We start from the raw sequence: 14,571 nt of genomic DNA, 5'->3' as shown, positions 1-14,571 counted from the left end.
GGGTCCCCAAAACGCCGATATGCTTTGAATTCATAAATATTTCAAAGTAAATCTAGTATTTATTTAAAATATTAGTATTTTAAGATGATTTACTGACTGATTTTACCAGCGCAATCAATGGCCCCACACGATGCTCTCGATCCAGTCGGTGTAGAGGTGGACTTTGGTGTAGACACTCGGGAGTCCTTGGGAGCCACAAACCAATCCATACGAGACAATCCCGATCACCTGCTTCAGACACGGATACAGCGGATGCTGCACGAATATGGGGCCGCCGGAGTCGCCGTTGCAGGTGTCCGCTTGCGTGGACATGGAGCCGGCACAGAACTGGGTGCGTGTATCGATGCTGAAGCGCAGGCGCTTCTGGCACACCTCGTTGCTGAATCGCTGGAGGTTGACCTTCAGCAGGTGGGAGGACTTCACCCCGTCCGCGGTGAATCCCCAGCCGGCGGCGGTGACCTGCTGAGCATCGTTGCCGCTGCTTGGCGGAAGGCAAACCGCCGCCACATGGTCATTGAACTCAGCCGCTCGATCCAGTTCCACCAGGGCAATATCGTTTTTAAAACCCTGCTCCTCGTCTTCAGTGTCATAGCCAGGGTGCACCACATAGTTGACCACCCGAAAGTCCTGAGCCAGAGCATCATCGGTGGTGCTGTTGTAGTCCAGCTCCCCCAGGCGAACTACAAACTTGAGCGAATCAAAGTTGGGGTCCAATCGTTCGGCCTTTGACCTGACAATTGAGCACGCAAATTATAGGGGAATCCCTCAGGAGAATCTCCAGCCACTTACTCGTCCGTCTCCAGGCAATGGGCCGCTGTCAGAACGAACTTGGGATGCACCACGGAGCCACCACAGTCCCAACTAATATCGGTCTTATTGGGCCGATGAGTGCCGATTAGGGCCATGAAGGGGAACTCTTTGCCCGATGCCTTTGTGCCGCCCACAATGAAGGGCGTAGACTGGCAGGCGGATCTGCCCTCATTGTACTGCTTGCACTCTGGAAAAAAGTGCATATTGAAATGGCATCAATCGAAGGGAATGGTTGCAGTCACTGCTCACGCTTCTCAAAAGGCCTCGTCTGTTCGACAGGCTTCAGATTCTGGTGATCCAGCGGTATGGGACAGCAGACAATGTCGTTGAACTCGTCGCAGTACTTGACTTCGGCTCCAATCAGGTGCTGGTTGTAGAATATCACTGGGCAGTCGGTGGGAGACAGGTCCTTGCACTCGCCAGTCCCATTGTCGCAGTATTCGGCCACCACGCTGACTGAAACAATCAGCAACAGGCACTGGATTCCGGGAAGCGCATGCATCGCAGTGCTCTGCGATCACAACTGAGAACGCCACTCGAGGCTGCCAAGATCAACTACAACAGGTGATCTTCAAATAGCTTTAAGCTTTACTAAGCCAAGCCAAGTTACTAAGCCAAGCTTTTGTGAGCCCCACTGATAACAGCCATGGGTTATTTATAAAAAGTTTCTTAGTCTCTTGCTTAACATATCTGAGAACTGTTTGCACATTATATGGAAAATGAATAATGCAGTAAGCGGTACAATTTAAGATAATACTACTTTTAACTTAGGCTTATGTCGTTACGTCCGCTCGAACTTAATTGATAGTCTCACAAAGTCTAGTTGTGTCGCATGTTTTGCATGTGCTGATGCTGCTGCTGCTGCATGTGCTGCATGTACATCTGTTGCTGCTGGTTGATTTGCTGCTGCTGCTGTAGGCTGCCACCGCTGCCCAGGGGAACGCTGGTTGTTTGCACTGCGTTGATTTGTTGCTGCTGCATTTGTTGTTGCTGCTGCTGCTGTTGCTGCTGTTGTTGCTGTTGTTGCTGCTGCTGTTGTTGCTGATGCGGTTGCGGTTGCTGCGGCTGATGCGGTTGCTGCTGCGGCTGTTGATGCTGGGTTTGCAGTGGGGACTGCGTTTGACTTGTTACAGCATTACTGCTGGCATTGTCGTTGCTAAAATTTTAAAGAGTGATGTTTACCACAAATTTGAGTTTGTTTTAAGTGGTTCTTACATCTTTTCGGAGTGAATATCCTCCAAGTTAAGGTGGGTGATGAACCTAAGACGCATTTGTAGCAGGGGTCGTAGTCGCTTAATGATGGCTTCCGATTCGTTCTTAATGATATTACCCACATGTATATATTTAATGTGGTAGCTGAAATGATAAAAACACATTGGCTTAGTCCCTCTACATGCGATTTTGTGGATATACTTACAGGAAATCGCAAATCTGGTCCATGTACTGCAAGGGCTTTGGACCATGTTGCTTGTCCACGATCTCGAGAATTTCGTATAGCAACACGGCAATGCCAGCCACAGCGTTCGGTTTCTCCAACTCTATGCGCTGCAGGAAGGGTCCAAAGACATGACACAGATAGAGCAATTGCTGCTCGGTTCGCACGCACGGCTTCAGCTTCTCCTTGAGGTACCTGGTCATGGCCGCCAGCTTAAAGGCGCCCATGTGATGAAACACTGAATGAGCTACTGCCAACACCACGGCGTAGGTCTTCTCCAGCATCGCCTCGCGCACTGTCTTAAAGTTAAACAACTCGAAAGCATTGAATCTGTAGGTCCAATTCAGCATATTAGGTGTGTTGAGCATATCCTGTAGGCGATCGTATATGCCACTCCAGTAGGCCTCTGGCAATGCAGCCAGAACAATGCCCACAGCATTGATATAGCTATGAATATCCTTCTGCGGAATAACCGCATATCCGCTGACTATAACATCAATGAGATTGCTGGCCACCAATGGCGGTGCCACCGGCAGACCCAGCAGTTCCACGCAGGTCACATAAAGCGCATGGGTTGGGGCATTTGGAAACTCATTAAAACGCCAGTCGGTGGAGTAAAATACATTCTTTCCACTGATCGCTGCAAAATGAAGAGGGGACATATGAACGTAAGAACACACCATAGTCTATTTCCAAGTTTTAGCTTACTGTCTGCAAGTCTCCTGATCAAACTCATATAGTAGCTCAATTCGGGGGTCCACAGCGAGTCTTGGCTCTGCAAATACACCTTATACGGCTCACTAACACTCCAATTGGGCGGACGAATCTCACTAAAGGCGCTGGTAATAGCGCCCACCTGGAACAACACAGCATATTAATCAAAGGAATATAATATCGATAACAATTCTTACCAATTTCTTCTTTAGCGCAGGGCGATCACGTAAGATTCGCTCATAATAATGGAGAGTGTTGTACAGATAGGTAATAGGGCGATCTGCAATTCAAAGACTTGAATGTTTTGAGACTCTTTAAAGCCACTTTCAACATACCGTGAAACTTATAGAGAATGCTCAGATGATCCAAAATGAAGCCCAATATCTGGTGGACATTTGTAATTGTAAGTTCGATAAATCTGTGCACAACCACATCAAGAACGGGTAGAAATCGCAGGCACACATTGCTGAAGTACACGGGCAGCGGAATCTGCGAAGCTGACTCGTCCAAGGCGAACTTCTCTGGATACTTTTGATGGAATGACAAGTGCTTGTCCTGCCTGAGAAAGATAAACACAATGCTTTTGTGCTCTTAACCAAATCGAATGTGCAACTTACCAGTTGCTCTGCTTCCAGTGATCAGGATTATTGTCCTTGCAGAACTCCTGAACACGATTTCTCAGCTCGCTGGCTTTTAGCAACAGCAGCTGGATTATGAGAAAGCAGACTTGAGCCTCGTTACCCTCGTGCGTTCGCAGAGCCAGGCAAAGCACAACCCTATCGATGGTCACAACATTGAACTTCCAGATCATGTTGTTAATCGTGTCGACGCACTTGTGAATAAAGTCGCGGCCATCCGATGAGCTAGCCACCTCAGCCACCAAATAGTCACAAAGTTGGCGCAAGTGAGTGGACAAGGCTCTCGCGCTAATACCCTCTAAGATCCTAAAATGAAGTTATGGTCAGAAAAACGATTATGTTTAAATCAAAATGTTACGTACTTGTAAGCCACAGGGCTTATGTTCTCCGTCTCCCAAATTATTTTGAACAGAAGGCAGAGGAATAACGGATTTGTAGTTGGACGCAGGAAGTGCGCAATTATATCATTTTCGTTGGTCATCGACGTCCAGGTTCGATATTCCTCTTCCACGGCCTTCTTCAGCTGCTGCTTGTTCTCCGGAGGCTGGTTGTTCTGCGTAAAGTACTCGTTCAAGGCGGGCGGAAAGCAGGCAAGGGAATGCATGGGCCACGAGTGTGGCGTGTGCTGAATGATGTTGGAAAGGAAGTCCTTGCACCACCCCTGCATCTCATCGCCACCACCATGTACGTGCATGGATCGCGCTAACGTAAGGATAAGGACTCTGTTTAGCTCTTCGCTCTCATTAGACGCCACGGCTCCGGGCGATTTGTCGTTAAAGTAACGCGAAAACTGGGGCTGAAACTCGGCGGATCCAATGCTGGTGATCAGACGAAGAGCGGTGGACTCAAAACTAAAGAAAAGAACAAACTTAGCATGATTTTTATACTTGACAAACTTATAACATACCACAGATTAAGCTGCATCTTGTTTGTCTGCGGTACGGAGGAAAGAGAATGGAGAAGAGAAAGCAATTGAACGCGGTAGTGCGTAGGCACATGGTGCAGTCGGTACGAAAACATCTCCATCAAAGTGTGCAGCATGGCCCACGCTTGGTTCCTTAATACTGTTGGCATCAATTGACCTTTGAGGAAATAAAAATGTCATAAGTACTTTATTTGATCAATGCAACAGGTTGTACTTACTCAGGAATCCCTTTATACCGAGTGACTCGATTTCCGTATAAACCAGAAGTCTGGCATATGTTTCCAGTAGTGCAGCCGCTGGAACTTGACCCTTGGTTTGGGCCTGCTTTAGCATCTGAGTTACGAAGCTGTGAATTAACGACATTTTGCTGTGCACGGTTAGGCTGTCCAGAACCGTGACAGAAAAAGTTACGGCTGGTATCTGGCCTCCGTTCGGAGATTTTGAAGTGCCATTTAGTGCATCTAGCAGCAGGCCCATGGGACGACCGAAGTACTCCTGATTTGTCGAATATGCATTGCAGATGAGAATAATACGGAAGTCGTTTCCCAAAGTCATGTTCATCATGGTGTTAGCCGTGACCAGGTGCTGCAGAAAGCTGTGGATTAAGACGTTAATATTTAAACATAAGCGAAGGAAAGAAGAGGTATTACTCGTAATGGTTTTTCAGTGCAATGGGCAATGGCCTTGTGATGTTCATATTCTCCACTCGGGCCTTTTTCATCAGGTGAATCCACACGCAAATGGGAGCCATATGGCGAACCATAGAGGATTTGTTGATATCGGGCAGCTTAAGTGGCTCTAGCTCGGGATAGAGTAGGTCAAACAACCTGAACACAGGCAGGAAGTTGGTGATCTAAAATCCAAAGCCATTAAAATTAAGATCGATCAGGTAGAGAGCAGGACTTTTGTTCTTACAGGATTTTTCTGTATGCTTCCGGATATGAACTGCAACAGAATCCACATCAGTTGATCACGGCCCTTGCGGAGCTCCAGCTTGGAAAGCTATAGGTGGGCAGTGGTTAGTTACAAGAAATATTGGTTTTGACTTTCCAAGGACCCACCTTTTCGTGCAGGGCCAACACTATGTGCATAAAGCTCACAAATTGGAAAAGCACAAAGTAAATCAGTTGTGAAGAGAGATGCAGCCACACCCACTCGTAGGGCGTGATCTGCTCATCTGAGGAGTTAAAGCCACTGCCCGCAGTGGCGTCATTCGCCTCCGTCATCTCCATGGCCTGTACTATGAGATTAACCAGCTGCTCTTCGAGGGCATTGTAGCGCTGCTTCTGATGCTTTTGCAAGTTCAGCATTTGGGAGACCATTTCCCTCGAGTAGGGCTGCTCCAAAACGTAGCGGAGTAGCGGCTTCTGCTCCTCCAGTAGCTCTGGCTCGTAGGGCAGGCTGCCCTTAAAGTTAAACTTCAGGGTGTTGTGGTCTAGCCGCCAGGAGTTCATCATATGATCGGCGTAGCCGAAATGCTCTACGATGGGAAGCATGCTGGCATGCCCGATGATCGAAACCATTTGTGCCGTGGTGCGAAACTCCTCGACAAAGTCGGTCATCAGTCGGTTGAGTTTCCAGTGGTAAGGAAACGGACGCATAATCTCGTTGGCAATAAAGTAGGCGGGCAGCAGGCAATTGTTGCGATCGAAGATGAAGCGCAGTATATCTTCGACGGCCAATAGCTGCGGCATGTAGGTCACGTTGACGTTCAGGGGAAACCACTGAGCCTTGTCGCGGCACACCTTCATGATCTCGCGCACACCCTTGTAGTCCACTTGGACGATCACGCGCTTGATCAGCCGGAAGCTTTCGATCCAGAAAGTCTTGTGCTCGAAGTCCAGTTTCTCGCACATCAGCACCTTGTCGCAGAGCATCCTGGCGGTAATTACATGTGCATCCACCAGCTTGACCAGTGCCGCCATCAGCACCTTAATGTGATAGCCGGAGGCGCCGGCTGCACGCAGCAGGTAAAGCCGAAGCACCTGCTCCCGGTTCTCCTGCGCCACGTTCCCAAAGGCGGTGACTGAAACAGATAGTTTGTACCGAAATCCAAGTCCCAGCAGGCCGGTTTACTTACCCAAATCATTGGCAAAACTGGTGGCCCTTTCATGTTCGCTGTTTGGCTTGAATACAATGACGCTGACGAACGCCTCGTCAATGGAGTCCACCTTCTGCAAAGTGGAAAGCGTTGATAAGTGGATGGGGTTTTCGAGGTGCCGGGTTTCACTATTACCAAAAACTCGTTGACGGTGTCTATGACTTGCGTTTCCATATCCATTTAAATTGTTTTTCGCATTTCCGACACCGCATAAACAAAAACTACCTGTCCGCAGTGTGACCAAAATGGTGCTGATAGAATACACTAGAAATGCCTTGTACTGATAACGAATCTTAGCTAAAAGGCCAGACGGTCAGTACTGACTAGCCGGCATTGGACGAAACTGGTCACACTGAGCAACAATTAAAGAAACTAGTTGATTTGATTTGTGGAATCGCACAAAAACAATGAATAAAGTACTGGTCACAGGTGGAACTGGGCTGGTGGGCAAGGCTCTGGAGGCAGTGATCAAGGAGCAGTCCCCAGCGGATGAGCAGTGGTACTTTGCGGGCTCTAAAGATGCAGATTTGACGTAAGTCATGGGAAACCCTATGAAACTGATCCGTAAACAAAGATCTCCACAGAAATCTGGCGGCCACGCAGGCACTATTCGCCCGTGAGAAGCCGACGCATGTTATCCACCTGGCTGCAATGGTCGGAGGTCTGTTCCACAACATGAACAACAACCTGGATTTCCTGGTGAGCTCCGGGCCGCATAGCTAATTGCAAAACCAATTTCATGCGAATCCATTTCAGCGCAACAACCTGCTCATAAACGACAATGTCCTGCAAACGGCACACGAACAGGGCTGCGTCAAGGTCGTGTCCTGCCTGTCCACCTGCATTTTTCCGGACAAAACCAGCTACCCCATTGATGAGACCATGGTGCACAACGGACCACCACACCCCTCCAACTATGGCTACTCCTACGCCAAACGACTGATAGACGTGCAAAACCACGCCTACCACGATAAATATGGCCGGCTGTACACCTCCGTGATTCCGTGCAACATTTTCGGTCCTCACGACAACTATAAGCCAGAGGTCAGCCACGTCATTCCGGGCATGATCAATAGGATGCACCAGCTGGTTACGGAGAAGCTTGACGTTCCGGAAAGCGAAAAGGTGTTCACCGTTTTTGGAAGCGGGAAGCCACTGCGGCAGTTTGTATACTCTCTAGACCTGGCAGAGCTGATGATCTGGGTGCTCCGGAACTACGAAAGCGTGGAGCCCATCATTCTCAGCGCGGACGAGGCGCAGGAGGTGACTATCTTCGATGTGGCTCAGGCCATTGCAAAAGCATTTAATTTTAAGGTGAGTTAGCGTGGCGGATTTGTGACACCGCATAATTAACTTCATTTATTTCAGGGAAAACTGGTCTGTGATACGAGCAAGGCGGATGGACAGTATAAGAAGACTGCATCTAATGCCAAGCTTCGCTCTCTTCTGCCGGACTATGCATTTACAGACTTTGAAACGGCAATCAAAACTTCGGTTAAGTGGTACAAAGAAAACTACGATCAGGCCCGAAAGTAATTCAATATTCCAGTCGCAAAAAATGTAAATAGATATCGTTTCTCCACAGAACTTTATGCGCGCTTTATGTCCAACAAAATAACAATACCTAGTATGCAAGCTTAATCAGTCCAGGAGTCGCCGTATTGGTTCTTCCTGCCAGCGGGTTCACTTCGTGCCTGTTCCACGGGCCGCTGTTGAACGGGAGCTGGTGGTTCATAAGGACGAGAGTAGGGGCTCTGCTGATGCTTCGAATACTCTTCTCGGTTCCTTCGTCGCAGGTCCTCGTATGACTGACCCGGCTTGGACGGCTCCAAGGGCAGCTCCGCCTCCAACACCGAACCAGCTGCTGGTAAGGAGGACGCATTGAAACATAATAGAGGACGATACGGATGATATAAACTTACAGTCCAGGGTAGGGCGGTAAATGTCGTCCAGACCTGACAAAGTGGGACGCGATTCCGTGTCCAGGTTGAGAGCAGTGCTCCTCCCAGGCTGATACGCCTCATCGCTGTAAACGTCGGCCGAGCCCGACGAGAATGGGGCCAGAGTAAGGGCCCTGCCCAGATTCTCGTCAGGTGTAATGGTGCTGATTACACCACCGCCCTGCCTCCGCTGGCGCAGCATCTCGCCCAGGTGGGAATTGGGAAGGCGCATGATCTTCTCGGCACACTTCTGCTGGTAACTGAACTTGCCCACAAAGTAGCCCAGAATGACGCCCATCACGACCTTGGGCACGGCGCCGTATTTGCCATGTCCCTGCAAATAGCCGTTCTTGACGCCGAAGTAGGCCAACAGGCCCAGTCCAGTGCCGAAGGGCAGACTGCGCTGGAAGAATGACTCCGTGTTGCACTCACGTAACGCCTTCACCTCCTCCGCGGAAAACTGATAGTCCGCCTGAAAAGAATGCAAACATTTAGGAAGTGTCAGTTTGAGGCCCACAGTGCACTCACCAGGGGGTGCGGGGTGTGCTGCGGCGGATGCCCAGAGCCATCGTTCAGCGGGGAGTCCATGGTGATACAATTTAATATACAATTTGTGAAATGTATAACGGACCAACTACCGGCGCTGCCGACTTGCCAACCCTGGTCGCCGGCGAAACTGCCCAGAGATTTCTACACATCTCCAGATCTAGTGATGGTCAATCTATGCACGATTGTTTCGATAGTAGAACTTGTTTAAACCTTCTTTAAGAAGTTACAACTGAAGAAACACTCAAATTGGTTGTCAATATATGAAAATTAAATATAGTTTATATGGGACCTTAGTAAACATGTCACATTTTGTAACATGCAAAGTTGACGTTGATTATCTTTCATTTCATTTTTACAAAATTTTGTATATTTATGTATAAATTAAACTTAAACATTCCTTTCACTCCAGTGTACTGAATCGAACCGAAAACTATAAGCTGGGCGAGTGGCAGTTTTGGATATATAAACCAAATTAAAAACCGAATAGGACTTAAAATTAAAGTCACCAGTCAACAAACAAATACACTTTTCAAAATTGCCAGTAAGTGGAGAACGCGTGCTGAGATAAGAGGTGGAAAGTTGCGCACCACCAGAACCAGGGATGCACCGCGCACGACGCGACGAGATTATGACATTTTCGCTGTCAAGTAAAGTTACAGCTGTGTCGTCTGCTGGCCGCGATCCTGAGCCTGCCCTTGTAATTAATTGAAATTTGTAGTTTTGGCAATGTTCTCCACCACCACACACTCCGTGGTAAGTCCTGCCCAACGGCAAACCATACATCCGCCCACCTGACTGCTCTGTTTCTTTCACCCAACACTTGGAATCGGGGAACTGCGTGTGATGTGACAGCCCTACCTGTACCTAGGCAACTTCAGCAGAAAGCCGCACTACTACTCCGTGAATCGGACCAAACTGCAAGGGAGCGCGGGAGCAGCCCGGTTGTCCAAGTCCACGTCCAGCCAGAGTCATGACCTGGTGCTTGACCTGCGGAATCTGCTGAGTCGCTCGAGCGCCAGCTTACAGGGCATGGTGGAGAGGGCGACTCGACTGAATGGCATTCTCGACCGGCAGCTGGTCGATGAGGTGCTGGCCAAGGTGACGAGCATTCTGCCATCCATGCGCGACGTCCGGGTCACGTTGGAGGAGCCAGCCACACAGATCGGTCGGGTGCAGCTGCAAAATTATCAGTTCGAAGTTTCGCTTACCGGAGCTGCAGGTGCACTGCCCACAGGCGCCAATGTGTACGTAGTTTAATTTTCCCTTTCGAGGATCTGGTTAATCCTAGTTTATGTTTTCAGCAAGGTGATTCCAACTATTACGCCAGGTCTTCTTCGTCCGCTCTTCTCACAACAACAGCTGTAAGTATACGGAACGAATCTACGAATTATGGCTAAAGCTTACCCCTTCATTATAGAAAGCACATACGTGGCTTTAAGACAGATCGCTCAATTGAGGCGGAACAAAAGCGCAATCCCACAATGACCTCCCGGCTAAAGAATGCCCTGGCCAACTCACCCCAGCGTCTGGACGGAGACACACCATTTCAGGCTGAAAAACTGAGACGGTTGCTGGCCAAATCCGACGACCATGGATTCAATAATGCCGTAGGACCACAGAGTCTTCCAATTGTTGGCTGTACTAATGTTTTGTGTTCTAGGAGAACCTGAAGATTGCCTTTGCCGAGGGCTACTTGGCCGCCGCTAACTCTGAGGACTCTCCAAAGTCGGGAAAAACTATGAAATATCTAAAGGTACGAGTGTATTTTAATTCAAAGTGTGATTTGATTACTTTGAATACCACAGAAGGCTTTTGTCTTCTTTAGTGTCATAAATAAATTCTAGTAATTGTCACGTAGACTTTGCAGACTCTCGTCGTAATCGTCGTGTTCCTGGGCATTTTCCTGAGCTTCTTCACAACCTCCAACGGATCCGTATTTCGGTGAGCCTCCACGTCATTACTTTTGTTTTACCCGTCTGATTTTCCTTTCTTTCAGCAGCATCCAACTGGGCAACCAGGTCGAGGTGGACCCGGAGGAGATCAATGTCACTTTCGAGGATGTCAAAGGTTGCGACGAAGCCAAGCAGGAGCTTAAGGAGGTCGTTGAATTCCTGAAGAGTCCCGAGAAGTTCTCGAATTTGGGCGGCAAGCTTCCAAAAGGAGTGCTCCTGGTTGGCCCGCCGGGTACTGGCAAAACTCTGCTGGCCCGTGCCGTCGCCGGTGAAGCCAAAGTTCCTTTCTTCCATGCTGCCGGGCCGGAGTTCGATGAGGTGCTCGTGGGCCAAGGAGCCAGGCGAGTGCGCGATCTGTTCAGTAAGTGGATTTCAATTTTCACAAGTGGTCAGCTAAACAAGAGCACTATCTTGCAGAGGCGGCAAAGGCCCGTGCCCCCTGTGTGATCTTCATCGATGAAATTGACTCGGTGGGCGCCAAGCGAACCAACTCTGTGCTGCATCCTTACGCCAATCAGACCATCAATCAGCTGCTCTCCGAGATGGATGGCTTCCATCAGAACGCCGGCGTCATTGTTCTGGGAGCCACCAACCGTCGCGACGATTTGGATCAGGCTCTGCTGCGACCGGGTCGATTTGATGTAGAAGTCATGGTGTCGACACCCGATTTCACTGGACGCAAGGAGATATTGTCTCTGTATCTGACGAAGATTTTGCACGATGAAATCGACTTGGACATGCTGGCGCGCGGCACCTCTGGATTTACAGGAGCGGACCTGGAGAACATGATCAACCAAGCAGCGTTAAGGTAAGGATCGATCACAATTTATAAGAGCGTTATTAATAATTGTACAATTTTCGCAGGGCTGCTATTGATGGAGCCGAAACCGTCAGCATGAAGCATTTGGAAACGGCACGAGACAAAGTACTTATGGGACCCGAGCGAAAGGCTCGTCTGCCGGATGAGGAGGCCAACACCATAACCGCTTACCACGAAGGCGGCCACGCGATTGTGGCCTTCTACACCAAGGAGTCGCATCCGCTGCACAAGGTGACCATCATGCCGCGCGGACCCTCGCTTGGACATACCGCCTACATACCGGAGAAGGAGCGTTACCATGTCACAAAGGCGCAGCTGCTGGCCATGATGGATACCATGATGGGCGGTCGTGCTGCTGAGGAACTGGTCTTTGGAGCGGAAAAGATTACGTCGGGAGCCAGTAGCGATCTCAAGCAGGCAACCTCCATCGCCACGCATATGGTCAGGGACTGGGGCATGTCTGACAAGGTCGGTCTTCGAACCATCGAGGCGTCCAAGGGTCTGGGCACCGGCGACACCCTTGGCCCCAACACCATTGAAGCTGTGGACGCGGAGATCAAGCGCATCCTCAGCGATAGCTACGAGCGGGCGAAGGCCATCCTGCGAAAACACACCAAGGAGCACAAAGCGCTTGCGGAGGCGCTCCTCAAGTACGAGACGCTGGACGCTGACGACATCAAGGCAATACTGAATGAAAGCCAGACGTAGTTCTCCAATCGGTGTGGTTTGATGGTGTTCAAGGATCCAATGGGAAGGCCGGGGTGGTCTTCCGCCGGACATTCAGCTGAACTGCTAAATATTTTTTAGTTACAATATACATATATAAAAAACCGGAAAAAGAGCCAAGCAAGAGCGAGACGCAGACGGACAGTTAAGAAATAAAATGTTACACATATTCAGTTATGTTTTCCATCATTCACGTTAGAATTAAATATTAGTTTGAGTAATAAATTAATTTGAAGTGGAATCTACTATTGTTTGCGCGCCCATATTGATGTGACCAGATATATCCTTCAACTTAAGATTAAGACAATTTTGGAAATATGAAAGTATTGAAAAAACAAATGAACAATAAAGAAATTAATAGCAAATTTATGTTGGATCCCATTTACTGCATTAAATTTGTTGTGGAACCCATTTAGCAGAAAGCTCCTTCCTGGTGGATGTTAGTATATTCCAGCGTGTATTTGACATCTGTGGTTTATTTGAACGGCTGCAGTGCGGTCACACTTTCTAGTTGTCGAATTTCCAATTCATGTTTTATTTTTTGCCGAATAAATTGAGATAATATTCAGAGAAAATGTGCGACTACAAGATCTCGGAGCGGGCGTACGCCAAGTTGATATTCCACGCGGCCAAGTATCCACACCAGGCGGTCAACGGGCTGTTGCTGGCTGAGAAGACTTCGAAGGGCTCCCAGGTGGAAATCGTGGATGCGATTCCGCTTTTCCATCAGTGCCTCTATGTCACCCCCATGGCGGAGGTGGCCCTCATGCTGGTAATTGCCAATTGCCCTTCCTAAACGCACTCCATGAGGGGCTCGTTGCTAATCCGTACAGCGATGTGGTGCTCCCAATCGTGGAACTAATAAGGCTTCAATTTGTATCTAGATCTCCGCACCCAGTTAAAAACTTTGCTATCCCAAAGATATATAACTATTCTAATCTATGCCGGATGCATGTTGTGCCTATTCGTTTTTTATTCAGTAAAATGTACCTTGTACCCCACGATGGTACCGTATTTAAATATTAGTGTCACACCACTTTTTCTGTTTATCTTTTGATGCTTTGGCCATTGCCATTGCCAATCTTACAAATTATTGAAGAAAGGGTCTATAAAATAGGGTTTCCGATGATACTCCTTTAATAATAATAATACCTTTCCGAACACTTTCAGATCGATGCCCACGCCGAAAGCGAGGGATTGGTAATCGCCGGCTACTACGCAGCGCCGGAGAACTTCTACGACAACCAGGTCGACAAGTCGCCAGCTGCCAAGATAGCGGACAAGATCCAGGAGAACTTCAAGAACGCCTGCTTCGTGGTGGTGGACAACAAGCTGATGACACTGCAGCACGACCGAGCCGCCATTCAGGTATACAACTGCACCGGAGACTCGGGAGCAAGGTGGTCAAAGGCCAAGTTCACGCTCGCACAGTCATCCGATACACTGGAAGGCGTGTCGCTGCTGCTGAAGCGCGGAGCCATGCGGGATTTGGTGGACTTTGACAACCATCTGGATAATCCGGACAAAAACTGGACCAACGACTTCCTGAATCAGCCGCTCAACGATCTGCAGAAACTGTACTAGTCGCTCGTTTCAAAACGTATGTTTGTTTTAGTCTAGCAAAATCGCATTCGAGGGAACATGCCGGAATTTCAACCTTGCAATTTAATTTATTGTAATTACATTTGGATTTCAGTAATCTTTAGAATAATGCATATAAGTTAAATAACATTCAACTAATTAATAAATAATCAATTCTTTCATCATGTTTGCGTCGAAAGTTGTCTGCAGTCCGAGTCCGTCCGTTGGTACACGTATTGTAATATCCATTGTAAGTCCGGTCCGGTTCGGTTCTGTTTATTGTGTTGAGTAAACCTAAGCGCGTTACAATTATCGTTAATAAATACAGATGAATAATATGTATATAATTTTGCTCTTGGTTTGTCTGGCTTGTAAATTGA

At 48.4% G+C, this 14,571-nt stretch overlaps 6 protein-coding genes across 11 annotated transcripts; 3 read left to right on the top strand and 3 right to left on the bottom strand.

The window, feature by feature from the left end:
• Positions 1-92: 92 nt before the first annotated feature.
• On the bottom strand, positions 93-1,320 carry LOC122614939 (serine protease snake). The gene is made up of 3 exons (XM_043789712.1): positions 1,060-1,320; positions 790-997; positions 93-730 (listed from the first exon to the last, which is right to left on the bottom strand). Exons 1-3 carry the CDS (start codon positions 1,310-1,312, stop codon positions 115-117), a joined length of 1,077 nt encoding a protein of 358 aa, XP_043645647.1. The 5' UTR covers positions 1,313-1,320; the 3' UTR covers positions 93-114.
• A 161-nt stretch (positions 1,321-1,481) lies between these two features.
• On the bottom strand, positions 1,482-6,880 carry LOC122613658 (mediator of RNA polymerase II transcription subunit 23). Its single transcript, XM_043787943.1, has 15 exons — positions 6,759-6,880; positions 6,603-6,696; positions 5,584-6,548; positions 5,438-5,524; positions 5,173-5,375; positions 4,741-5,117; positions 4,505-4,679; positions 3,960-4,448; positions 3,577-3,903; positions 3,295-3,518; positions 3,157-3,239; positions 2,954-3,101; positions 2,228-2,885; positions 2,026-2,166; positions 1,482-1,966 (listed from the first exon to the last, which is right to left on the bottom strand). Exons 1-15 carry the CDS (start codon positions 6,801-6,803, stop codon positions 1,630-1,632), a joined length of 4,353 nt encoding a protein of 1,450 aa, XP_043643878.1. The 5' UTR covers positions 6,804-6,880; the 3' UTR covers positions 1,482-1,629.
• Positions 6,881-6,957: 77 nt separating this feature from the next.
• Positions 6,958-8,334, top strand: LOC122613656 (probable GDP-L-fucose synthase). Of its 2 annotated transcripts, XM_043787938.1 has the most exons (5): positions 6,958-7,155; positions 7,208-7,322; positions 7,380-7,937; positions 7,992-8,155; positions 8,209-8,334. In XM_043787938.1, exons 1-5 carry the CDS (start codon positions 7,031-7,033, stop codon positions 8,249-8,251), a joined length of 1,005 nt encoding a protein of 334 aa, XP_043643873.1. In that variant the 5' UTR covers positions 6,958-7,030; the 3' UTR covers positions 8,252-8,334. The 2 variants fall into 2 exon arrangements, with proteins under 2 accessions (XP_043643873.1, XP_043643874.1); XM_043787939.1 differs by having other exon boundaries at positions 7,992-8,210.
• On the bottom strand, positions 8,195-9,255 carry LOC122613657 (OCIA domain-containing protein 1). Of its 2 annotated transcripts, none has more exons than XM_043787941.1 (3): positions 9,092-9,255; positions 8,546-9,035; positions 8,195-8,487 (listed from the first exon to the last, which is right to left on the bottom strand). In XM_043787941.1, the coding sequence occupies exons 1-3, from the start codon at positions 9,149-9,151 to the stop codon at positions 8,261-8,263; spliced, it is 777 nt and encodes a 258-aa protein (XP_043643876.1). In that variant the 5' UTR covers positions 9,152-9,255; the 3' UTR covers positions 8,195-8,260. The 2 variants fall into 2 exon arrangements, with proteins under 2 accessions (XP_043643876.1, XP_043643877.1); XM_043787942.1 differs by having other exon boundaries at positions 8,195-8,484; positions 9,092-9,254.
• A 191-nt stretch (positions 9,256-9,446) lies between these two features.
• Positions 9,447-12,851, top strand: LOC122612689 (ATP-dependent zinc metalloprotease YME1L). 4 transcript variants are annotated; one of them, XM_043786462.1, is made up of 9 exons: positions 9,447-9,865; positions 9,965-10,356; positions 10,414-10,473; positions 10,530-10,719; positions 10,773-10,865; positions 10,980-11,053; positions 11,109-11,425; positions 11,482-11,872; positions 11,929-12,851. In XM_043786462.1, exons 1-9 carry the CDS (start codon positions 9,839-9,841, stop codon positions 12,590-12,592), a joined length of 2,208 nt encoding a protein of 735 aa, XP_043642397.1. In that variant the 5' UTR covers positions 9,447-9,838; the 3' UTR covers positions 12,593-12,851. The 4 variants fall into 4 exon arrangements, with proteins under 4 accessions (XP_043642397.1, XP_043642396.1, XP_043642395.1 ...); XM_043786461.1 differs by having other exon boundaries at positions 10,971-11,053; positions 11,112-11,425; XM_043786460.1 differs by having other exon boundaries at positions 10,971-11,053.
• A 231-nt stretch (positions 12,852-13,082) lies between these two features.
• On the top strand, positions 13,083-14,376 carry LOC122612156 (ER membrane protein complex subunit 8/9 homolog). The gene is made up of 2 exons (XM_043785588.1): positions 13,083-13,382; positions 13,781-14,376. The coding sequence occupies exons 1-2, from the start codon at positions 13,185-13,187 to the stop codon at positions 14,192-14,194; spliced, it is 612 nt and encodes a 203-aa protein (XP_043641523.1). The 5' UTR covers positions 13,083-13,184; the 3' UTR covers positions 14,195-14,376.
• The last annotated feature ends 195 nt before the right edge of the window (positions 14,377-14,571 follow it).

The sequence above is a fragment of the Drosophila teissieri genome, chromosome 2R, assembly GCF_016746235.2.
Source record: "Drosophila teissieri strain GT53w chromosome 2R, Prin_Dtei_1.1, whole genome shotgun sequence".
NCBI classification, from domain to species: Eukaryota; Metazoa; Arthropoda; class Insecta; order Diptera; family Drosophilidae; genus Drosophila; species Drosophila teissieri.
The sequence above is the reverse complement of the archived record's forward strand: the minus strand, read 5'-3'. Positions and strand labels throughout refer to the sequence as shown.